Source organism: Thermobia domestica, chromosome 2, assembly GCF_964235325.1.
Source record: "Thermobia domestica chromosome 2, izTheDome1.hap1.1, whole genome shotgun sequence".
Lineage (NCBI taxonomy): Eukaryota > Metazoa > Arthropoda > Insecta > Zygentoma > Lepismatidae > Thermobia > Thermobia domestica.
This window is the reverse complement of record NC_137455.1, coordinates 295,076,545-295,102,495: the sequence shown is the minus strand read 5'-3', so window position 1 is coordinate 295,102,495 and position 25,951 is coordinate 295,076,545. Positions and strand designations below refer to the sequence as shown.

The 25,951-nt window shown below is 36.6% G+C and overlaps 1 protein-coding gene across 1 annotated transcript in view; it reads left to right on the top strand.

The window, feature by feature from the left end:
• The window catches only part of LOC145678589 (uncharacterized), an 820,101-nt gene that overhangs the window by 323,303 nt on the left and 470,847 nt on the right, over window positions 1-25,951 (top strand). Inside the window, exon 2 of the mRNA XM_081748923.1 lies at window positions 12,898-13,006. Coding sequence (XP_081605049.1) covers window positions 12,922-13,006 — 85 coding nt within the window. The 5' untranslated portion in view covers window positions 12,898-12,921. The remainder of the gene's footprint in view (window positions 1-12,897; window positions 13,007-25,951) is intronic.

Genomic DNA, 25,951 nt, shown 5'->3' with positions numbered 1-25,951 from the left:
TTTTTTTCCTATTAATCAGTAACATATACAAAATCGTTACATTTCCAAATGAAACTATATACATTAATTGGTTACTTCAAAAAAGTGCCGGGGCAACTGCCCCCCTTTGCCCCCCCTAATCGCCGCCCATGGTGGGAGGAATCGGAAATAGCTCGAGTAAACCCATGGACACAATGGAAAAAACTCATGGACACAATGTTGTGCACCACACGCGTACTGGCCGGGAATTGAACCAGAAACTTTATGCACTAGAAGTAAGATGTCTACCACTGAGCTAGTGCGCCCCGTATTGAAAATAAATTCGTAAATAAATTCATATTAAAGTGCACTCTCATCAAGCATTTTGTTATGACGGTAGCAAGACGACAGGAAACTCTACAGATAATGAGATGCAGCGCACTATGTGTAAACAAGATGTGACATGCCTCAATTGATACAGATCATATTGAATTGAACAAGTGGACATACTTGAGAGTTGAATTGCATGTGAGTAGTGTTCGAGAAAATCTGGATCTTTCTTCACTACAAAGTATATCGTTGGTTCCCAATAATAGTTTATACTTTTTATTCTCCTCGAACAGGTTATTTATTTATGCATTGTATATGGAAATGAATTTTTTAATGCTTTAGGCATCTATAGTGTGAATGAGGAATTTCTCTGGAAATTCTCAATGTCTGGTCTCGGCAATCGAACCGACGACTTTCCGAATGCAAAGTCAACGTTTCACAAAGTGAGTCATGGAACTTTGTATCGCTATAATTTTCAGTATATAATTAGATCGCTGCTTTAGATCAGGCATTTCTTTAATCATGGACACTTTGAATATTGATGGATACATATATCCTACAGAATCTTTATGATATTGTTGCTGTTTTCACTGTTAGCTTCTTATTTTAGATAGTGTATATTTACATCGAAGGAGGAGGGTACACGTGCATCAGTGCCCCCTAAATCCGGCCCTGATTGTATATATATATTGTTGTTTGTCTTTTCCTCAGGTGACACACACATCTCCCAGGGATACACACACTATTTATAAAAATAAAACTTCAATATTGAATGACTCAAAAAATTGACATAAATTAGGACAGATGTCTTCATGGTTTAGCTTTGATCAAAGTTATGTAAAATATTTGAATTACATAAAGTCCTCTAACATTCCCACAACACTCATTGTTTGTCTGATGCAGGACAATACAATGAAAAAAAAACGCAAAACAAATATATTGTGGCAGTTTGTTTCGTTTTGGATATTGCTATCTTTCAGGCAGTTTTACGAGAAGTGAAGTGTCTTCTGGGAAGACAACGAGGACAAAACCATCCAATCATGTTGCTGGGTTCCAGTCTGTTTCACCCAACAGCATGCGGTCGATGTTCTCCTTGAATACGGCTTTGATCCTTTTTATCGTGGAAGGGTTAAAACCCACTTCTCTCCTCCCTCTCTCTACGTTGTCTGTTTATCCTTCGTGTATTGTTCCTTGTCGCGTCTTTCTTCCATAGGATAAACCACTGTTGTTGTTAAAGAAAAGTTATCTCGGTCAAGCGTTAAATTTTCCCTTATTCAATGGGAAGATAATGATTTTTTTTATCGATTGAACAGTACAATACACTTATTCTTATAAGTTCTTATGAGAAACTACTTGTGATAGTTTATCTTTTATGAAAATGACGCTTTAGTTGCTCTATTAGAATTAATAGTAAAATTGCAACGGATAACTAACAAATATGCTGCCATTGTTAAATGGCAATTATCGTTACGCAAAGATATTAAACCTACAATATTTTTTTTACATATATCGAAAATATGTTCAAAGAGCAGACATAAAGGCCTACCAATTGATAAATCTCATTATGGGTAAGTGTATTAGACATGGGCGCCTCACATTTTGTTTTTATGAGAGCCGCCATCACTTACACTCACGCTCATTTCGATATATTTGAGTGTGAGGACGAGTGAGGTCGAATGTGAAGGAGTCGGCTGAATGTGAGTGTAAGCGAGGGTGAGGGCATTAATAGTATTTGAGAGTGAGGGCGAGTAAGTGTGAGTGGATGACAGTTGATTTAGGGTAGTGTGAGTGAAGCTGAGGGCATCAATAGTATTTGAGTGTGAGTGAGGTCTAATGTGAAGGCGTCGATTGAGGGTGAGTGTAAGCGAGGGTGAGGCATCAATAATATTTGAAAGTGAGGGCGAGTGAGGGGGAGGGCATCAATAATATTTAAGTGCGAGGGTGAGTGAGGTTGAATGTGAACCCAAGTAGCAAGAAAGCTCTCAGCCAATGTGGTACGTGCTTGGTTTCTGGCTCTCTACGCTTGCCCTTTCAACGCGTGCTTTCATACAATCTGCCTTTTGTTGTACGTGCAAGCGATATTTTAGATTCTTTGCAGAGCGTCATAACATCACTGGCCGGATTGACTTGCCACCAGCATAAAACGGTTGCGTCAAGCTTGAATGGAACACTGAATGAAAGGTTGCCCACATGTAACGTCGTTAATGGAATCCAGCTTGCTGCATGCTTGCACGCTATCCAATCAAGCTAGATGTAAGTTGCAAACTTCCAATGCAAGCTTAAAGCAAGCATTTTGCAAGTTGTCTCTGCTAGTAGGGAAGGAGTCGATTGAGGGTAAGTGATAGTGGGGGAGTAATATTTTAGAGTGAGGGCAGGTGAGTATGAATGCGAGAGTTGACTGCGGGCCAGTATGAGTGAGAGTTAGGAGCCATGTCCATCACTGAAATGTATATCCTCATGCGTAGTTTTCTTGACGAAACCGAGAGTTTTTTTTTTTTTGGTAAACCACAAAAATTGATGCTATGCAATAACCGTGTCACCTATTAAAATGAAACGGATCCTGAAGTATAAACTAATCAACCTTTTCTTTTTGACACTAACAAGACAAGAGTACATAGTATGATTAATGAGATATAGTTAGTGTTGCCAGATTTTTCAGAGAGAAAAAGAAGTAGATCTTAAGATATTTAGAGGAAAAAAACGGAATTTGTCTCAAATTTGCAATGTATATATTCCACATACTAATACAGACTGGAAACTGGAGCAGTTTCATTTTTTTAATATTATAATTCACGGTAGGTCATCTTGTGGCTCGAGGAGGCACCGTGTCTCAGTGGTAGAGGACTTGCCTCTAGTATGTATGGTCCCTGGTTCGATCCCCGAACAAGTATGCTTGTGGTGAACATCGTGTCCGTGGGCTTTCTCGGGAAACTCCTGTTTCCTCTCACATGCTCATTCTACCAGTTATTCCATCATCATTCGCTTGTCTTAATCATCCGACTCTCTTAGCTTATCGAGCATAATCATGGAATGTTAAACTGGAAGATTTAACTTCGTTTCCAAAGAAAGAATTTGATCATGTGGCTCGAATTCGAAGTTTAGGTCTTCAGTGCTGAAAGAGACGTTACACTCAAATTCATCCATCCAAGTATATTATACAAATTTTTGTTATCTTTTAACTGTATTTTAATGAAGGTTGCATCTCTTAAAATTCCACATCCTTTTCTATGCGTCCGAAAATACTTCCAAAATATAGACTAGTCTTACATCGCAAATCTTCTGTACTTAGGTACATATTTCAAGTCTCTAACTTAAGCAGTTTGGCCTAAGCGTTGATCAGTTCGTCAGTCAGGACATTTTTTTTCAGTTTCATACATAACGGTTTATCCAATAATATTTCTTCGATCTAGCTGTCAGACATTTTATAGTGTCAATAAAGAATATTGTTGAGATTGGTACACTACAAATTTTAAGATCCGGCAGAAAAACCGGATGGTTTTCAAACTGAAATTGTAAGTACGATGATTACAGAGCCACACATAATAATAATAATAATAATAATAATAATAATAATAATAATAATAATAATAATAATAATAATAATAATAATAATAATATTTGGTCTAGGAATTAATTCGTGCGGTTGGTACGCACACATTGAACCTGTAGTACAAACACAAAATACATAAATACCTTAAGAAAAATATTGTCCATCGCTAGCCACCACTTTCGCCCATCTGTCAGGCAATGTACGGATTCCGTGGCGAAAGAAGTCCTCATCCTTGGAAGCGATCCAGTCAGAGACCCATGTTTCGATATCTTCTGAAGAAGTAAACCGCTGTCCAATCAAATCGTTGTTCATGCAATCGAACAAGTAGTAGTCCGAAGGAGCAACGTCTGGTGAATACGGCGGGTGGGGTAAAACTTCCCATCCGACATTTTCTAAATAGGTTTTGACCGGTTTTGCGACATGTGGGCGAGCGTTATCATGTTGAACAATAAGTTTATCATGTCTGTTCTCCCATTCTGGTCGTGTTCTGGCCAGAGCTTGCTTCAAACGCATTAATTGTCGTCGATAACGTTCTCCATTCATAGTTTCACCCGGTTGCAGCAGCTCATAGTACACCACACCTTTAGATATCCCACCATATGCACAGCATAACCTTTGCACAGTGAATATCTCGTTTTGGTTGTGATGGACCTGGTTCACCTGGTTTCACCCAGGCCTTTTTTCGTTTAGGGTTCTCGTAATGGATCCACTTCTCATCACCCGTAATAATTCGATGCAGAAACCCCTTTCTGCTCTGTCGTTGAAGCAGCAATTCGCAAATGGTTTTTCGTCTTTCAACGTCTCTGTCTTTCAATTCATGTGGAACCCAATGTGACATCTTTTGAATCATTCTCATGGCTTTCAAGCGTTTGGAGACTGTTGTTTGATCAACGCCTAATGCTGCTGCAAGTTGTTCCTGCGTTTGACACGAATCCTGCTCGAGCAATGCTGTCAATTCTTCGTCTTGAAATTTTTTTGGCTGTCCAGCTCGCTCTTGGTCTGCCAAGCCGAAATCACCACTTCTAAACCGTGCAAACCACTTCTGACACGTTCGCTCAGCTAGAGCATGGTCACCATACACTTCCACCAAAATACGATGACTTTCAGTCGCACTTTTCTGCATGTTAAAGTAATGCAGCAGGACACCCCGCAAAAACACTTTATCAGGCACAAATTGCGCCATGTTCACTTAACTACAAACTGGTGTTGTTGACGCTTTAATCCACTGCCCTATACTACGAACGATACGCGATGACAGGGGTTTGCAACACATGTGTGGATATACTCTGTTCACTATCCTCTTATACAGTTTCAGAAACTCAAAGGCATGGTCCCTTTCCCCAAAAAACCGCAAAACAGCACTCAAATAACGTCAGCGGACAACTCTCCTGCTGGCAAAACCGATCCATCAATGCTTGTACGACGTTGCCTTATGTCTTTTCAAATTCTAAGGGATGGTCAGTGACTGTGTTTCCTTCTTCTTTTTTCCTTTTTTTCGGTCGTTTTTTTTAATTCACAACTTACTTTTCTTTTACTTTCCCGATAAAGTAAACTCAGATAAAGTAAACATTTTCCTGGAAACTAGAGCAATGTAACACAACAAGCATAAACGTCCCCCTTGAACACTGATTAAATACTATAGCAATAGAATAATTATAAGCGTTATATGAATAGTAAATATTGACTGTAGCAAAACCTAAGGGACGTACTGTAATAGACGCACTCTCCAATTTTGATAAACACTGAATCCTATTGTGTAACACAGTTCGAATACTATTACCAATATAATAAGAAATACGTCTGATATAGTAGTGTTCACGTGTCGTCACGAGAAATTTGGGTTTCCCTATCTAAATTTTGCAAGTCACATCTCGTCTCTCTTCTCGAAGATTTTTTTCTCTAGTTTCGATGATCGAAAAAGATGTCCTCGTCCCGTTTCATTTTGTAAATTCACATACAAAATTAATGACCTGATTTTTTTAGATTTTCAAACTATGCTATGCATAAGTGTCGGAAGTCTTACAGAACGGGTTTGTCCGTCCGTTCGTCTGTCGTCAGTTATCACAGCCAAAATAATAGGAAATGTCGAGATGCGGATTTTGCAATCGATTTAGCACCCCCAGAAACGGGTCCCGTCTTCTCCATTAACCCTCTATTCAAACCAGAAGTAATTAAAAATAATCATTTCGGGTTTCAACATTTATCGCCATAAAACAAAAATAGTAATAGGCAGCGAGGAACATTTTTCTGCAATCGATTCACGGTCTCAGGAGTATTATATATATATATATATATATATATATATATATATATATATATATATATATATATATATATCACAAACTGCAGCACACTATCGAAACCGGAAGTAATTCAATCTATTCTGGAAGTACTTCTGGTTTCAATACTGATTTTCATAGAGCAAGAACTGGAAAAGATATTGAGAAGCACTTCTTTTACAATCTATTCAGCGTCACTAGAATAGATTCTATACCCTCCCTTAATCCTCTATTCAAACTAAAAATGATCCAAATTAACGATTTTTGGTTTCAACATTTTGCCACTGAACAAAAACAGTAAGGAATAGCGAGAAATGCTTTATATATATATATATGGACTCAGGAACAGGTTCTTTCTTTGATAATATTCCTCTATTACATCCAGTAGTTGTAGATGTAGCCGACTACTTTGAAGTTTTAAGTATTGTATTCGGATGGTTTGAAAGTATTACATAGTTTCAACTGTGAAACAAGATTCAATTGTCTTAATTTCATCTAGAAGTTACCAGAATCCTTAAGCGTAACGAGAGGTTCATGAAGGGAATGATATAACACTCAAACCATATTTATCATTGGAGTATATGGCGTAAGACTTGCGTATCTTTATAAAAATGATAAATGTTCTACACTGTGTTCGTACAATCATTCTATCAACTTATGATTTTATGTTATGATTCATGTATCAATAAAACAAATTTTGAGAACTAAGACTCGGATAAACTAGAATTGCCCATCAGACTCGTGAAATTTATCGCCTCGTCTCGATTCTAGTCTCGAAAATGAGACGAGAATGGTAATTTTTCTAATCTCGTCTCGAATTTAAAAGATATTTCTCATCTCGGGAGCAACACTAGTCTAATACTATATATCCTAACAATAAATTACGCTTAATTAGCCTTGTAGGAAAGACGTAGAATTAAAGCAACACTAGGAAAAAGTCTAGAAATTAGTGAAAAAATATAAAATAAAAAAGTTCCAGTAGCATTTGGCTGAAATATAAATTAGAAATGAACATCTGCGTAAATTCATGTTATTTTGCTTTTGTTATAATTAGGAAGGTTTATTTCCTCGTCTGCACAATTCCAATTGCTTGTTTCTTAAAATCATTACGGATTCACTAGTTAATAAAAGAATCATATGTGCTTATTTAAAACCTACTTAGGGAATCTGTAGGACGAACGTAATACTTAAATATGGATAATAATTATTATTATCAATCGCTAACCACTTCTTTATACATTAGCAGTTTTGCAACCGTTTCCTCGTATACAAAATTCTTAGGTACCGGTATTATGTTTTAATGTAGTTTTATTAAAAAAAAGAAAAAGACCTCTAGAAATAACATAAAAGGGAAAATGTGGCAACAACAGATCTGTCACCCTCACTGACTTTCCTTCGACCAGCCATAAATAAGCCCCCATACTGAGATTGGTGACATCCTACACCACCCACGGTGTGTCGGCATCGGACAGCAACTGTATACCAGGATAGCGGACGTACTATACACGGAACTGTGGGACGCTCCGTTCGTTGCGCCATCTCTTGTCCACCCGCACGAATTAATTCCTAGACCAAATAATAATAATAATAATAAGTTCTGTGCACTGGAGCCTAGGATTTGGATTCAATGTATCTTGTTACACAGAATCCAAATTTCGATACCCCAGGATGATGAACAATCACAAAAAATTGACACAGTCGATCATCCTGGAGTTTCGAAATTTGGATTCTGTGACCAAACCAGTGGCGTATTTACGATTTTGTTTCGGGGTTTTTTGCTAACTTTCGGGGGTGGGGCTTTGCCTGAAAATGTGAAAATTCTGCAAGATATTTCATATACTTTACTATAATTAGTAAGTAAGATTTCGGGAGGGGGGTAAAGCCCGGAAGTCCCCCCTAAATACGCCACTGGTGAGAACATACATCGAATCCATATCCTAGGGTCCGGTGCACTTTTTTTTTTTTTTTTTAATGTTTGGCTATGTTACTTCACAAATGACTTTTTACATCCCACCTGAACTGCAACTCAGTGTTTTGCTCACAACAATTACTAGGTAGGTATGAAACATACTACTCTTACTTTAAAAAAAAAAAAAAAAAAAAAAAAAAAAAAAAAAAAAAAAAAAAAATCAGATAATTTCCTCAATGTTCTCTAGAGTTCGAATAGTACGCGCGGATTTCCGGAAAGGCTCTTCTTCATGGCGCAAGCTTTTCCTCGAAAACTCGTAACCCACAACAATATTCACATGAAAGATGAATTGCAAGCGAAATGTACTCTGAGTAACAATCACCAGCTTTTTTTTTCCTCCACAATAAATGCTCGATGCTCAGCTGATCAACGTTCCATAATGACTGAAATGATGTGAGCTTTTTACAATATCACAGTAAACCTCAACACTCACGTCTGTGCAGAATTGATCTAGAAAAAAAGGAAATAAAAGAGAAACTAAGCTTGGAATCATGCCACAACGTAACATTCAGAAAGGTAGGTGCAGTATGTTTCATGACTGATTGTTGTATGCAAAACACTTTCAGTTATAGTTGAATTGATATGTAAAAGGTCATAAGTGAAATTATCAGCCTGGTCATAATTTCAATTTGGAAATCGTCATGGTTTTTCTGCCGGCCCCTGTATTTTAAACACAAACGTATTTAAAATCGCTTGTTTATTAAAATTTTTTTAAAAAGAGAAAACAAAGCTCTGAAATTTGAATTTGTTGATCAGATTTTGTTTCACTTTCTGTGTCTATGTTTTTTCTAATACTACTTGTGTTGTTTTCGTTTCCTTTACTTTGGGACTAAATTGGGAAAAATCCCTTGAGGGTAAAAGATAGCCTTTTTCTTTTCTTTCTTGTTTTTACTGCTACTAAACACGTAAAAGAAAGCTCCTTTGTAGAGCTAAGAATAAAAATGATTAAATGGAGGAAATGAAAGTTGCAGAAAGAAAAAAAAGACGAACGTTTATTGAAAGAAAAAAGTTACATCAGGCTCTGTAACTGTTTTCTTCTTTTACGAAGCAGAGTACAACAACCCAATGTACCTGAATAGGCTAAAGTAAATGAATGAAAAACTAAAAAGACGTGCGCGGAATGAATTAAATGACAGGGTTGCAATCTATTAACTAAATACCAACTAATGCTCTTCTTCCTGTATTTTTGTGGATATCCAATCCAGCCGCAGGTTCTATGTCGCCAAGTTAACAGTATCAAAGAATGGCTAGTTCCCTATTGTATTTAGTTCACAAGTAGTTAAATAACACCAGCAAATTACCGTGAGCATGGAGATTTAAGTTCTTTTTTAAAGTGTTGCAACTGTCATAAGACTCCGTGGTCCAATCTTGGTAGTTCTGAACAGATGTAACTAGGGATAGATGTGTAAATATTTCTTGTTTGCTATTACGGTGGAAAGCGGGTAAAACAGTGGTACGATTGTGCTTTCTTGGGAGTGGAGTGGGAAGGTATGCGTGGCGTTTGTCTACGTGTGAGAGCGTGCGTGTATGTGAAATTTCAGTTAATTGTCCCTTTCAGCAACGATACTATATGATATGTGGACCTACAGCTTAACGCAGGATCCGTGCACGTGAGTTCCCACTGAGAATCGAATCGACGTTTCTCGCGCCAAGGTTAAGTAAAATGTTGTGTAGATGGGTCTGCAGATATATATTGAAGAGGTCACTGAAAGTAAAAACCAAGCCAAACAAAGCCAAACTTCGGTATTTTTTCTTGTACGGTATCTTTAGAAAAACGTTGGTCTAATGTCTCGCCATTGATTACGCAAGAATACTTCTCATTGGTTAAGTTTAGCAAATATTCTGGTGGAGATTGTTATACCATAATTGTTATTTTAACTTGTAGTGGCTTAACAAGATAGTTTGGAAAGAGCTTGCCGTTTCCGAAAAGTAGCACCACGTTAAAACTCTATAACAGGGTTTCTCAAACTGCGGGTCGCGAGAGGAAAATGAAATGAAATCTTTAAGTTTTACGTCCCACGGTTATGCCGGTTAGGCTAAAGGAGACGGTGATAATGAGAGATGAGTGAAATGGTGGAATGAAGAAAGTGGGAGGAAACGGGAGAACCCCGAGAAAACCCACGACGGGTCGCGAGAGGGTTTCATGTGGGTCGCGAAGATAAGAGGAAGAGATAAATATATTTAGAGTCTAATACTGGAAAATATTTTTAAATATTATTTTGAATTTTGATCTGATATTCACATATTTGTTTTTATACATACTGTTAAGAACTACAAAAAATAGGTCTACTAAACATTAAAGGTTCAAAGTTGTTTAAAAATCAATTTAAATGAAAGAGGTACAATATGAAAGTAACGAGAACTGCATAGAAAATACAAATGCGATAAAACCTGCATATTGAAATACAATTAAAATTGAAAGCTAATGTGATACCTAAGCATGGTGAGATTTCACTAGTGCGGAAATGTCCGGTTCAATCTTCGTGACTCACATTATCAAGTCATTTAAAGTACTTAATAACTTTATTAACAACTTGTCCAAGTCTTTTAAAATCAAAACTAGAAATCACTTTATTGTTTCACCACATGACCCAAAATTAACAGTTATGAAGTTTAAAATTTTCAAACGGCCTCAATTTCGAAACATCATGAACAGTATGTTTGTAATATGTATGAATTGATCAATTTGGTTTTAATCCATTTGCTTTTAGGGAAGTTACTGTATACATTATTTACAAGAAATGGGTTCTACTATTATAGAAATAGATGGATATCATGAAATCTCCACAACAGATATATTAAAAATTCCACACAAGCTTATTACAAACCAGAAACTACAAGGGAATCGCTGGCAAGAGGACGTGATAAAATGGGGGTCATGATAGAAATTAGGTTGAGAACCACTGCTCTATAAGAAATCCTCCTTATTCAAGAAGAAAAATCTTTGCTGTAAATGACATTTGGCACGAAATTAAGTGCTTGAAAAAGCATTAAAAAGAATTACAACGGAAAAAGATCACAGAATTTATCTACTATCTGATTGTATGAGGTTGAAATCTATACAGTATGGGAAGATGATTTCAATATCACTAACTCAGGTGCATGTAGAACCCAAAATAGTTTTAAAATTACATTAATCTAGCAGTACAGTTGCTTATCAATTCAACTGCCACTAACTTAGAGCTCCCAGATGTTTCATTTTATCCGTGCCAGTCTCAGATTAATATTATCTTTTCCCTAACAATTGAAAGTGAATGGCTTTTTTTTTTTTAAATTTACCTATCTACAATTATGCCCTTTAGGCTAAATGACACGAATGAAAAATTTAACTGAATGATTTTGAATTTAAATTTTTTGTGCTCTCCCGCCAGAAATTGATCCTGAGACTATATACACAAAAACACACGCGCTAGCCATTAGACTAGAAATGAATTTCCCTCCTAATTAAAAAAAAAAAAATGTCCGGTTATTCTCGAGAACGTGAGATAAAATCATTCGTGCATTTAAAAAGATCCCTAATTTATCAGTCATTGATATTCAACTAATGTACTCTCTGTTACTCACTTTTGATGAGTGTTGATCTATTATTTAGGAGTAATTAATTCTGATATTTGAATTAAGAGTAAGTCCATATCTTATCACTATACTCTAAATTTTTGTAGGGTGACCCGGTATTTTAGTAGGAAACTCTGGGACCCCGACTGGTTTAAAATTCACGAAGTTTGTGTAAGTGGATTCGAAAAGAAGGAAATAACTGAAATGTTTATTCACCGAGTGACTAGTGTGCTAGATTAAATGAAGTCAAAATTTCCCCTTGAGGCCCTGCAAAGATGAAGTAAATAATATATTTTGATAAACTTTTTTGGCGTTAGTTAATACAAAATGAATATGTTAACGACAGAAGAAACTTTAGAATCTTAGCGAGTGACAAAAACAAGCATATTGGACTTGCCTAAACAACTTCGAGCTTCAGGCTACACGCACGTTATTATTGCAAAATTTAACCATGGTTCTGCTTAAAGACATATCGGTCTCATTCACGGTATAAATTGTGACGATTATCCTTCATCAGTCGACTTCTCACAATTACATTTTTAAAGTACTCCTTCTTGGCTTTTTACGATATAATCAAATACGTCGAGTCCATACGAGTAAAAATAACTAATTGGAGTTACTTTGAGGAACAATTTTTAAAGTATTTACTGGTATTATTATTTTTTTGTCATATCAAATATCGCTTTTTTCGAGCCCAGCAAATTTTCGGGAAAATGAAACAAAAATTATTCACAACGTCGGGGAGAAAAATAATGTTCTATATTCATAAAATGTTCAAACATAGCGAATAAAAATCGTCATAATTCAAGCTCGCACATAGTCTTCCTCATAGCTTCGTGTCTTGAGTAATTTGCAGTACAGGGAACACCTGCAACCCTGTTTTCTGAAACATCACTAAGCAAGCAGTACTGATATATGTGTATATACTGTATGTGTTTGTGAGTAGCCAATCAGTGTGCTTTCCACCTGATCATTCACTCGAAAAAACAAACAGGTTTGTTCTTAAAAAGGGAAAGGAAATATGAAGCTTCATTTAGCATGCGGTATAATAAGGTTCTATTTAAACATTGAGTTTGTTTTGAGTTTTACCTTCTGTTGAAAGGAAAAAGGGGAAGAATGAAACAGCAAAATTTCGGTATAACCGTACTCTAACAGTGATTCTTTTGTAGATATTTGATTGTTCTTCTTATATAATGTATATACATATATACTCTCCAATTTCTGAATTCTGATGATTTTATTTTCTTTCTTTGCAGAACAATAAACATCTGTGAATAAGAATGAATCCGTTACTCGCTGCAATACTTTGCATTTTGGTAGTTAGAAGTAGCTTCGTAGACTCAGCGGCTATAGATGGCAACAAAGGTAAGCTAAGTTCATTGTTATTTTTAGAACCTTTTTGTGATTATTGTTTACTTACCATATAAACAGCCAAAATTTATTTTTGGAGGAGATGACATATGTATAATATAAAATCATACCGAAATATCACCGATAATGTAACATGCCCTTTGCTATATGCTTTTCCAGTATTTATTGGACTTCTATTATTGTCTAGTACAATCATTTCTAGCTTGATGCTCTGTGACGTCACAGTGTGCTGCTCGGATTCTCAGTAAAGCACTCACAGACAGGAAGGAGAAGTTGGCAACCCTAACGTTGATATAAGGCAGTGGTGACAGGGAAAAAGGTGTAGTAGATGCACTACTCGTCAATTCATTACTAGTCATACGCTGTCAACACTTGTTATTCCATTCCAGCTGCCACGCTCTCTCCCTTTCTTTGCACAACCTGTTCTCACTGTCCCGGCTGTGATCGTACAAGCTCCCTCCTGCGTCATACGCTATACTGCGTGTCCATAATTTCAGCGAATCCATGAGACCAATTAGACTGATGCCAGGAAACTACTTTTCTTGCATTACATTGAGTGGGCGTTGTAGTGCATAGAATTCCTGTCTTGGTCGTGCAGTCGTCCAGTTACCATGAAGTGCGGTGTCCAGAAGAATCTTACCGCCGTAATGGCGCTGCACATGCGCGACAAATCATCAACCTAGACTTTGAATCTGCTAAAGTCATTGGAAATTTCTCAAAACTTTGTTTATCCATGCATTAAGCGGTTCAATAAGATATCCTCTGTTTAGATGTGGATCCCGTGCATTTTGAAAACGTCAGCAATCGTGAAACACGTGACAGAACAAATTCATTGAAATTCTCTGCACAAAGGGAAAATCATGGTATGGGAGATGGAAAAATCTACAAGAAATATGTCCCGTATCCAAAAAGACAACCTGAAATTTGAGGCTTACAGAAGAACCACAGGGTAAATGTTGACACCAGCCTTGAGAAAGATACAATCCACAAAATCGAAGGCATTACTCCAACAACAAGAGGCGGGAGACATAAGCGAATCCTCTTCATTGACAAAAGAAAAAAATCAACAGGCAAAACGACAGGGTTTACACCCACAGCTCTCGGAAAGGTGCCGAAAAAGTTCCCAAGGTGGAAATAGGTCACCCCCATTATTTCTTATGCTTTGGTGGATCGTTGCGTACGACGGTGTCACTGAGGTGTATTTTTGCGAACAGGGTGTCAAAACTAAGGCAGCAAACCACCAGAACGACGTTTCAGAGAAGGTATTCAAGCCTTTAAATGACTCGCTGTTTTCTGGAGAGCACTGGGTATTCCAGCAAAACTCAGCCAACACAAAAGGTTTAAACGACTGAGTGCAGATTGGCAAACAAAGTCATTTACTTTATCCTTCCAGAGGATTGGACGGATACTACAGGCCGCTGGAGAAGAAGGCCTACAGTAAATCGAGTCGCTCAAGGCCGCTTTGGTGAAAACATCAGCTTTCATCTTACAAGATGTGATTCATGCTGCTATTGATGAAAGGTATGAAAGTTTGAAAACTGTGTGAAAGCCAAAGCAGGCCATTTTGGGTAATGTATTCATTTTTTAGTTTCGTTTGTTTTGGAAAGCAAATGACAGAAAATATTATGTGTACTTCTGTATATAAAAAAAAGTTTTAATGTGGGCCTTTGTAATAAGGAACAGAACTTATGGCACGACTGCGTAGTTGCTCTAGGATCTTTAAAGTTTTTAAAAGAAGAGCTTACTAATAAATGTCACAGTGTGATTGTCCAAATCGTACTTAGAATATTTCGAAGATTTCGGGATAAGGATAAAACAATCAGGTTTAGATGTAGATATAATTCGTAACAGCTTCGCAAATCTGTCTTCAATATTGGATGGGGGCGGGTAAGACCGTTCCCATAATTTGTTTTGCTAAATGATGTTCAAAATATTTATGAAGTTGAGAAACAATGTTGTGGAGAATCAGAGGAGCAGAGTTGTCTTCAACAATGGGAGGCGGGCATATTTGAGGCTTATTCAGGGGGGACATTAATTTCATCTCACTTTCCTTTGTGGCAACCGGGCATAAATCATCACATTTCTCCCCTAAAAACACATTTCATATCGGATTATTGGGGGGGGGGGGGAAGTTACCCGTTCCAAGATTGGAGGGAACATGTCCCCTCATCGCCTCTGGGATTTGTGCCAGAGATTCGTAACACCTACAACACTTTCTTATTAGCAAATCTGAATTGCCGAGATCTAGAAAGTAAGTAGGGTCTTTTTTATCTGCATGTAAAGCGAAAATTGTTTTATGACTAGATGGCTCTCTTTGTTAACATTCACTGAACTCCAGTATCACACTATAAACGTTGATATACTTGTCTCATTATAATTTTGTTAATTTAATATTTTAATTGTATAAAGTTCTGTAGAATAAAAACAATAAAGATGTATTGTAATATAGAGTATTTCACTTGAACTACATTAACGGAAATTATATTTAACAACTGAGATGCATGCTTAAACATTTTAAAATCCGTGAGGTTATATGGAAATGGAGTTGAATATATTGGGTAGTTAAGTGATCTTATTATGCGGATTACAGTACATTCCAATGCCGAATTACTAACAAGTGTCTTTAATATATCGGACCTGGGATTAGTTTCCGTTGCGGAGTACATGTTTGGTGCTGATGTGGAATCTTGGACCAGATCAAGAATTGCCTTAATTAAGAAGGTGATTTCTGGTCTTGAAAACCAGATGGCCGGAGCAGAGTATATAGATCACACATTGTCCAACTTTAAAGTCTGGCATAATGTTTATCTGTAACGCTAAAAGTTTAGTTATGGCACTGATAAGCATAAATAAGTAGATTATATCTAAGACACTTTCTCTGATCATGCGGTCTATTCCCGCCTGATTCAGGTGCAACTTACACGATAAATGGAATTAGATCACCTATTGCCCTCAGAAAAGCTCTGATAGATGTTGTGAATGGTGGAAAGTGGAATTATTTACCATTCCACATGCGATACATCGTTCAGTTCCTTGAAAGAGAATGGAGGCGAAAATTTGCGCCGGATTCGTGTCTCCAAAACGAACCACAGATGTTGAACTATGTTCAGGTCTGGGGATATTTGTACCCTAGAGGGTATGTTCAATTTCATACCGATGTTCCTCAAACCACGGCATAAGAACTTCAGCAGTGTGAATGGGCGCATTCACGTTCTGAAATATGGCTTCATTGTCCGGAAACAACATCTGGATCATGTGTTGTAAATAGTCTCCTAAAATGGCGACATAATAATGATAAGTGATATTCAAACCTAAATCCAAATGTAGAATCATACCCTTTTTCGTCTAAAAAATATTGTGTAATATGAAATATGACGAAATTCAAGATGGCTTCCACGATGATCACAATTCCAATCAATACAGTTTTTGAAATAATGCCAATTGCAACATTTGCTTTTCCTCCATCCACGTGTGTCTTTACTATGGCTCGTACCAATATTTTTGACTAACCTTATAAAGATCCATATATATGTTCTTACAATAAAATTAAATAACTGTTTCCCACAGAGTATTTTTCATACTAATAAATCGTAAATATTTTCATATTTTGATTCAATTGTGGAAATTCAATTAGAGAACTAAGGGGGACAGTCATTAATAGATATAGTTTGATTGGACTATGCCCATGAAAGTACAAGTCCAGAGAAACGAATCATATTTATTCGAAATATGTCATACCACAATCATAATTTTCGTCGCTAAGTTATTTTGGATGCACATTACTCAGTTCGTCTCAATTGCATTATTACTGCTGTAGGGGTTTCCAAATTTTAGGTTTTGTTATACTGTAGCATCCTTAATTTGTAACACTGAGTGACAAATGTGCTGTTAGAAGTCTTCATTACCTAATTTGTAGTTTTTAAATACGTAGTAATCTGACATAATGCTACTTTTATATATATATATATATTTCGCCTTATCGATATTACTATCATGCAAAATTTCAGTTTTGTTTAATAACCTTAGGGATTCTTAACCTTTTCCACTGGCGTACCATCAAATCATATTAATTATAAGTTGTATGTACCACCAACAGCAGCTCGCACACCACAGTTTTTAGAAACCTTGATCTAGACCCTATTAGTTTAAAAGTTACAAGTTAAGTGAGCCACTCTGTATAATGAACTCTTCAATAGAGGTTAATAATAACTGCATGTATTAAATTATTAAATAATATAATTTTATAATTCAGTCGTTAGTTGCTGTGAAAAGAAAAAACTAAATAATTCCACTTTTGAACATGTAAAATATAAAGACTATGTTTTCCTCAGTTTTGTTCTTTCATACACTTTCGCAAACTAGTATGGCAAAAGCTATTATCAACTCACTGTAAAAATAGTAAAGAAAAATTGTGAAAGTGAAACTCATCTTCTGTATCTCTTCATGAGAAATAAGGTAACTTTTTTAATTAAAAAATATATAGCTTCATTTCTCGTGTAAGCCTCGAACTATCTATCCTTTACCGTCTTCTTTTAACGTTACTGAGTTTTTGCGCCATTCCGGAACTAGCTCCCCTAAGTTTTGTGAAGACGTCATTAGAGAGATTTAGCCACTGGAACACTCGTGGCTGATAGCACCAAAGCTATGGGACTCATCTCGGTTGGTTGACAACGGATGTCGTCTTAATACCGTCTCATTTTTATCCCAATATTCTGGAGAAGAAAACTTCAATCGTTCTTCTGTGTGGGGAATTTTGTTTAGGGAAACTTCTAACACATGCTCTTGCTTTCAGAAACGTTTTCAAGGTTTCTAAGAATTAAATGTTGCTAAAATTATATTTTAGGTTAATAAGTTTTGAAATCGCTTGTTTTTTTTTTTAGAAAGTGTAATTGAAATAATTCACGTCTTAACGTCATGCTCAACTACAATGCCTAAAAATACTAATATGTCCTGAAACCTCATTCCTAATAGAAGGTGAAACACTCACAAAAGCTCTGTCGTAAAAGAAAAATTAATTGAAATATTGGTATAGTGCGACAATCTCCGTTCTAATATGACAATTACAACTGAACAAAAAAATCATCTACTTGAAGACAACAGATTAAATTAAACTCTCTGAAGAACCGATGGAGTCATCTCCGGCAATGAACTTTCCAAGGAAATCGTAGCCCTTGTTCTGACATCACGTCAAATGGTTCAGTAATATTCTCATTCTGTTGTGTCGCTGTTCCTCGGACAAAAACTTGGAGAGCCATTGAGTACAGGCCCTCCGGTAACCAAGTCTATGGCGCACAATTTCATGCACCCTGCCATGGGACACCTGTGCTTGAGCACTAATAGCATCCAAGGAGACCCGTCTATCAGTTTGAATGTAATTGTCAATGGAGCAACTGTCTCATCAGGAATACAATTCGTCACCTGCCCCCACGCATCATCAGTCAATGTCTCCCCCCACCACGAAAACACCTTCACTACTTTCTTACTGTTATGTCTGAAACACACTTCGCACCATACACACCCTGCATTCTTCTGTGTATGTTCGTTGTATGGACACCTTCTGCACAAAGAAAGCGTATCACATTCCGCTATTCTTCCTTGGCAACGTTGGTCACTGGCAACTCGATTGGTGTGTCACACCACATCGTCACGTCTTACCTGGGGGAGAGAAAAGAATACTGATAAGTAACCAACCCCTGCTAGCGTACCACACTCCGCCCAAGCGCAACAAATGTAACATTTATTATGGTCTACACATATGTGGATATAAACAGCAAACAGAACTAACATCTCCTTCACACAAGTTGTCCGGATATTTGCAATTGCACCTTTTCATTTGACTGAACTTTATATTTGATACAAGAATAAAAAATATCAGTTTAAAATATTGACGCTGGGGACCGATTTGCTAACATCGCGTCCCCTAATTCACTGTGCTTCATTTGGCCTAATTGCAGTTCTTCGCGGACTGCAGAGCCATAAAGTTCAAGTTAATTAATATATACGTCAACATTAGTATTGTCAGGATAATATATGTGTATTATGTATATATGTATTATTTTATATATATATACATAATATATATGTATTATTATAATATATATGTATATATAATATATATAATGTATATAATATATATATATTATTATTATCAGGAGTACTCACCAAAAAAAAATATGATGCGAAGTTTGTCACTTAAATTTTAGGAGGGAATTCTATAAAAAAGATTAGAAAAACAGTTGATATGGTTAATTCAATGAGGAACAAAATGAATATATTTTGTACATAATTCCAGATAGTAGATTTAATTTGATTCAAATTTGATGCAAATTAGGCAAGGCAAGTGCGAAAGTTTGATTTAAATTTGAAGGTCAAATTTGCAAATGACCGTAAAAATTTAAATGAAACACACAAATTGGCAGTCGTCGAAATTTCTGCAAATTTGACGTGTTAAAGCTGATTCAAATTTAAATGTCAACAGTGGTTTAGCTTGAAAAATATTTACCGAAACGGCTAAAATCCATACAGTCACAACCCAATTTGTTACTGAGCTACGGAATATTTAAGACTAGTATTTTCAGAAACGACATTCCGGTCCAGCTAAAGTATTACATGTCAACGTCCGTCAAATTTGACGTATTGAACGTGATTCAAATTTCAGCTGTAGCTTTGGTTTAAATTGTAAATCAACTTTAACAGATCATATTTGCAAGAAGGTTTGGAATATGGAAGGCAGTTTAAGCAAGAAGTAAAGAGATTACTGGTTGTATAAACTATATTAGGAGATAGACAGGGTCGATAACGGATGATAAGGATGGATTGATGAAGTGACTGTCCTCTTTTAGGGCGCAAAGGTTCGCATTTAACATTTCAGGCCGAAGAAACTATCAGCACATGCACATACGAGTGCAGCTGACAGTCACGATGGCTGTATTGGAGCTTAGCATCCCTTTTAACACTGAGGCTATATGTGACGTGAACCTCAGCTTAACGTGAAACCCGAATCACATGAGATCCTGTAGGGAATCAAAATCTGTCGTTCCCGCGCCAAAAAATGAGTACATTATGACACCCAATGTCATACACAGAATTTCTTCAAGGGAGTTCAAGCATCCAAGCTCGGGGGGACTTCACAACACGCGCGATTAAAACAGGAAGTGTTTATTTTTCCATAAAATCTTCATGAAGAGGGATAGTTATAATCTATAACTGTAGCGAATGAAACATATCTTCTCTTGAGACACACTTACCTGTGGAAATTACCTTTCTAAAATGTGAAAAAAAATCTATTTATTTTTTCTGGAGATATATTTATTTTCAAAATCCTTATCTTGCGAAAATTTGGAACCGCAAAAGGATCTCTCTTAACCGCCTGTCGGCTTAACCGCTCATCTTCCAAGTGTTCCATTTTCTTATGTGTTTAAAGTATATATATACACGAGGAAATATCAATAAATGTTGTAGGCCTTGATAATCCATTTTATGTCATTAACGTATTCTGTTAGATGCTCATTAGGTATCTCCCCATGTATTGTGATTGTCCGACCTTCATAGGGACTTGAATAGTGAAACACTGAACTTGAATTCCGCTGCTCTGTCTGCGGTGGCTAATCGTTATAGGCTAATCAGCTCAGTTATCTGATAGTCGCTTTCGGTCGATAAGAGGATTTCTGCGCCTATATAAGAAGAAGTTTCGCTACACGAATTACTCTCCTCAATCAAAGCTGTCAGTAGATACGTCCTTGGAAGTTCTTTGCGGCAGCCCATCGAAGACGAGGGGAGCAGTACAAAATGTTAAGTAAATTGAAAATCTAATTTGACTATGCAAGTTAACCTTCTGTCTGGGACATATAGGTTCCAGATATCTGCTGTGCTTATTAGGGTGAGGCTCTGAAGGCCAGAACTTTAAAACCAGCTATCACTTTCAGGAGGTACATATTAGGAGAGAGAGTTTAGGGTCTGTGCCATGAACTATGGGGAGATGGACATATCTGTTTTTAATATTATTATGGTTTTTAAAATAATAACTTCGACAAAGTTTAGTTTTACCTTCCCTTTTCGACATAATATCTTGAATATGCTATTGGTTAAAAAGAAATAGGCCTATGATCAGTAAAATGGGAGTCTTACTTCTAGAATAACGCTGGCATTTAAAAAGGTCAATGTCGATAGACTTGAGATGAGACTTGCAATGTACATAGTTTTTTTTTTTTTTACTCTACTTTTAGTTTAGAAAAATGTTTGCTTTCCTTTGTTTGATATTTGTATGTTTCTCTTTTAAAAGCAAATTACATGTATTGTTCGTACAAACTTGTCCCTATATTTTATGTTGACTTGTTATGCTTCAGCTTATTTACCTTCGTCTCTCTATATTGATTGGTTGATTATTTTGTTCTCCCTTCCCCTCTCTTTTAAAATCGGTCGAGTGGTCCGAATTTGTTCTCTCTCTCTCACGGGTGGCTAAAAGTTAATTGAATTCTGTTGATGACTACATTTTCCTCTTTTTTTTTAACCCTCTCATTTCACTGGAAATTAATTCCAATTCGAATCACGTCTAGTTGAAGAGAGTTTGTAATCGTTTCGATATGACTGTTCCGTATTGTTTTGCTGGATGAGAGATTTGGATATGTCCAAACAACTGTATGGAGCCTGTTGTTGTGCTGAATAGATATGATTCACTTATTTCACCCCTTTCCACACACACATCATCATACACACAGACACACATCATGCATATATATATATATATATATATATATATATATATATATATATAAATGCATGTTATCCATACCCTGTGTTATCAGTTCATCAACTGTGAGCATGAGATATACGTAATACGCACGGATGATGATAAACACTACCACTTTATTGTGTGTGTTTAAATGAGTAGAAACGTATGCTTGGGAGCAGCTGAATTAGTTCCAAATCTATAATTCATTCCATTTTACTGTTTTTTATATGGATAACTCATTACAAGAAAAAACTAATAAATCAGTTGTACTAATTAGCCTATATAGAGAAATATATTATCCTCTAGAAACAGTGTTACTAATATACAGTAGCGTAGCGTGATATTCCGAAAGGGGGATGCCAAAGTTAGTCATTTGTGCGATATAGTACTACTGCAAGCAGCAATACATAGCTATTCCGAATGGAAATATAGGGTTATACAAAATTTAGGAGGAAGCCCCCCTAATTGGAGGTCTAGTGGGGCATAGAGAAACGAATGCGTGGATTACGTTAGAATTTAATAACCAATTGTCTCAGCTCCTTCTTGCCACTACCGTTGTGACGAGAAAACTAGGCCCCACTTTTGTATGAACAATGTTTCCAGTATCGTTCCCTTCATTTCTTTCTCGTGGGCGGCTTTTTTCTCCACATACCACACGTCAATCTCTTTCTTTCAAAAAAAATATATATATCGACCCTAAAAATTTGTCATCTTGGGTCCGGAACTCAGACGCCCGTTCGTGAATATGGGCCTGAGTGTATATATCATTTGAAGATGTAAATACAAAGCACTTAAACCAACTCTGGGGGCCTGGGGCCCAGATACTAAAGTCAAGGGCGCAAATCTGTCTTCAACGTTTGTGGGATGGGTAAGACTGTTCCCATAATCCTTTCCTTTTTTTAACGATGTTCAAAATATTTATGAAGTTGAAAAAAATGCTGTTGAGGATTAGGGGAGCAGAGTTGTCTATAACATCGGCAGGAGGGCACATTTTAAGGCTTATTGTGGGGGGAGGGGAGAAAAGAGACTCATATTACAGTAGATGAATCAGATTTCTGAGGTAAACCTGTTGTACTCGTATATTATATACCAAGTGATGTAGATGAAATAGTGGTACATATCATTATTACAACTCAGTGCCGTGAGCACATTCTGAAATTTGAATATATGCATAATAATAATTGACATGTTTCTACTTACGCATCCACAATGATCCACATTGAAATTTTAGGACATTTGTTTTATAACAATACAAATAATGACTTCCCCAAAACTATGAAAGAAAATCAATCAGGCCTATATTTGGCGCAACAATACTCTTATCTGAGCAAAATTATGATTACCACAATAGCATTATAGGAATTGTTACAGGAAATAAACAAATAGTTGAAAATAGACTACTGATAATTAATGACAATGAAATATTAAAGAATACGATTCTTTTTTAACAATGAAACAAGTCAAAGGACATCAGTTTCCTTTCTGGCAGTCGGATAGAAATCATCATCATCACAATCTCAAATCGGATTATTGGGGGGGACGAGATTGTAGGGAACATGTTCCCCTTGTCCCCGAGATTTGTGGCAGTGACTGAAGGGCCCTGGCATAATCTTTGCGAGTGACGGGTGTTTTGATTTGGTTCTAAATGACATAAGTCATTGTATAAAAAATGTGGACTGTATTTAAATAATGTTACACATTAGCTTCAAATTTTACACAAAAATTGGTTCAGTGCCACCACAAGTCCGCTTTCATGGCCTTACACACCGCCATCGACACACACACACACTCCTTTCTTTTCAGTGTTACCAGATCTTATGTTCTAATGATAGCTAACTTAAACAAAAATTACTAAAATATATAAAACCCAACAACGGGGAGTGGTGGCTCTCTTGTCCTACCAGATCGGTGACCGTAATTCTACAGAATGCTTTAAATTTATGCCTGTGTCTGTGAGCTCCTTTACGATGCATTTAGTTACGATTAAGGTATAACTATTTTAATACTATTATTTACATAACCGGCATGCTTCAAAAATGCGTTGAACTAACCATTTCCGTTTTGTTCTATTTCCTTTATATTAGGGCTCGTACGTTCTGTTCATAAACTATAGCTTAGTGCAAAATATATACAGTTGGAAATACTTGAATATGCCAGCGTATATCTAAAGCGAATGTAGGGTTGCAAGGGATGAGGAGGAGTGAGAAGGGAAGTATTGCGTATGCGCATTCAACAGAAAGCAGACGAAAACCCCGATGCTTTCAGTAGGCCTGGAAGCCCGAGGAAAATAGCATACGACAGGAGGAAAAACAGAAAATCTGCATCTGAGCGACGCGCATGCGTAGGTTCCTCTTGTCAAAGTAAGTCGAGAGAGCGCGCCAGAAGATTGCAGTGGAAATAATTGCGATAATTACAAGCAGACAATTTATATATAATGAAATACGTACTTTTTCTTATTAACAGGGGATGCCGGGCATACCGGCGTTCCCTTACGCTACGCCGCTGCTAATATAGTGTTAAAATTTTTTCCTGTTGGGAGCTTATGTTGTTCGGGTTCCAGATTCAGCTGTACATCCACGTTACTTCTTCACAATCTTTTATCGGGTTTTATGTAAAACGTCGCTGCCCTAAAGCTTTATCGACTATACCACTAAACATTGGCTTGTGCAGAAATTGTGAGTATAAAATTAATTGCTTTTTCTCAATGTTCACTGCAACCAAAATGACAGAGGCTCTACCCAAATTACCTCATTTTTCAGTTGTTATTATCAAAGATTGACATTGAAAGAAATACAAACCACTGTTTACTTGATATTTAACCACCTTGACGCTCGAGTCACAAAGTTTAAATATTTCGCTTGTATATTTTGTTTCGATTTGCTGACTATATGGCGTCCGAAGTGTGGCAACAGCGCAAAGCGTTTGAACGCTAGTATCTCGTGTGTTCACATATGTTGCTTTATAATGCTTCTGTGCTTGGGAGTGAGAGTGACGGTTTAAAAGTCGAGTGACCGTTTGGACAATTATCTTCAGTTGCGTTCTATAATCTCTCGTTGAATTGCAATGAACTAAACCTATAAATGTGTGTTTTATTTAACATATAAAATATAACTTCAAAGCAAAGTAAAAGTTGTTCAAAAATATAAATCTGTTCCAAGTAATAAATAAATAAATTAATAAATAAATAAACGGGATTGCAGAAGTTGGTATCTTGGGAACAAGTGTTTTCGAAAGTTTCCGTTGAAGATCAAAATTATGGCAACAATGTGCACTCCTCTTGCAATCTTATTGCTGTAAACAGACATTAATGTCCTCCGAAGCATCAGCAACAATATCCATATGACCTTGTTGACCCTTTGTTACTAACGCTGCTTTTTGAGTGTACACACTAAACAATAGTGTCTTGCGTTTATACACAATATTGTGCCTGTGGAAGAATGTCAACAGGCAGATTTTAGGGCGCGAGTTGCACTCATAACATTATTCATCATTATCACCATAGGTATTCTGTCATTACCGGTAAGCCACTTGTTACAAATAAGAAGCTTCCATACTCCACAGTTTTCCGCTAACCTCTTTCTCTTCAAGTACGAATTTCCTGTTTTGATGTTATTCATTAATTGTAGTCTTCTTTGTCCCCCTCTCTCTTTCCTGCCGCCATACTTCATTGCGCGTCCCTCATGATACAGGTCCTTCTTACTCAATGTTCCAACCACTGTATCTTCCTCTTAATAATATCTAAAATTGTTCCTTTCTCCCCACCATCAAGCTAATTTTCTCTATTCTTCTCCATACTCATATTTCGAAAGCTTCCACTCGTTTCCCTTAATTTTTGTGTAATGTCCATGTTTCTGACCCATACAGTACAATACTATACACAAAGCATTTTATGAATCTTTTTCTCAACCCTTTATTCAAGGTTCCACAAAATAGTACATATTGTCTTCCTCCTAAAGGCTTCTATCGCCATTCCTATCCTTGCTTTAGTTTCAACTTCACACTTTATATAACAACTAATAATATTACCCAAGTATCGAAAACTAAACACCTGTTCTATTTTCTCCCCTCCAACTTCTATATTTGACACTAACACTTTCGTTCCAATCGTCATGGATTTTGTCTTTCTAATATTTAGTTTCATCCCATATTCTTCACAATCCTTCCTCAAGTTTTCTAATACCTTATTGATTTTCTCTTCAAATTCAGCA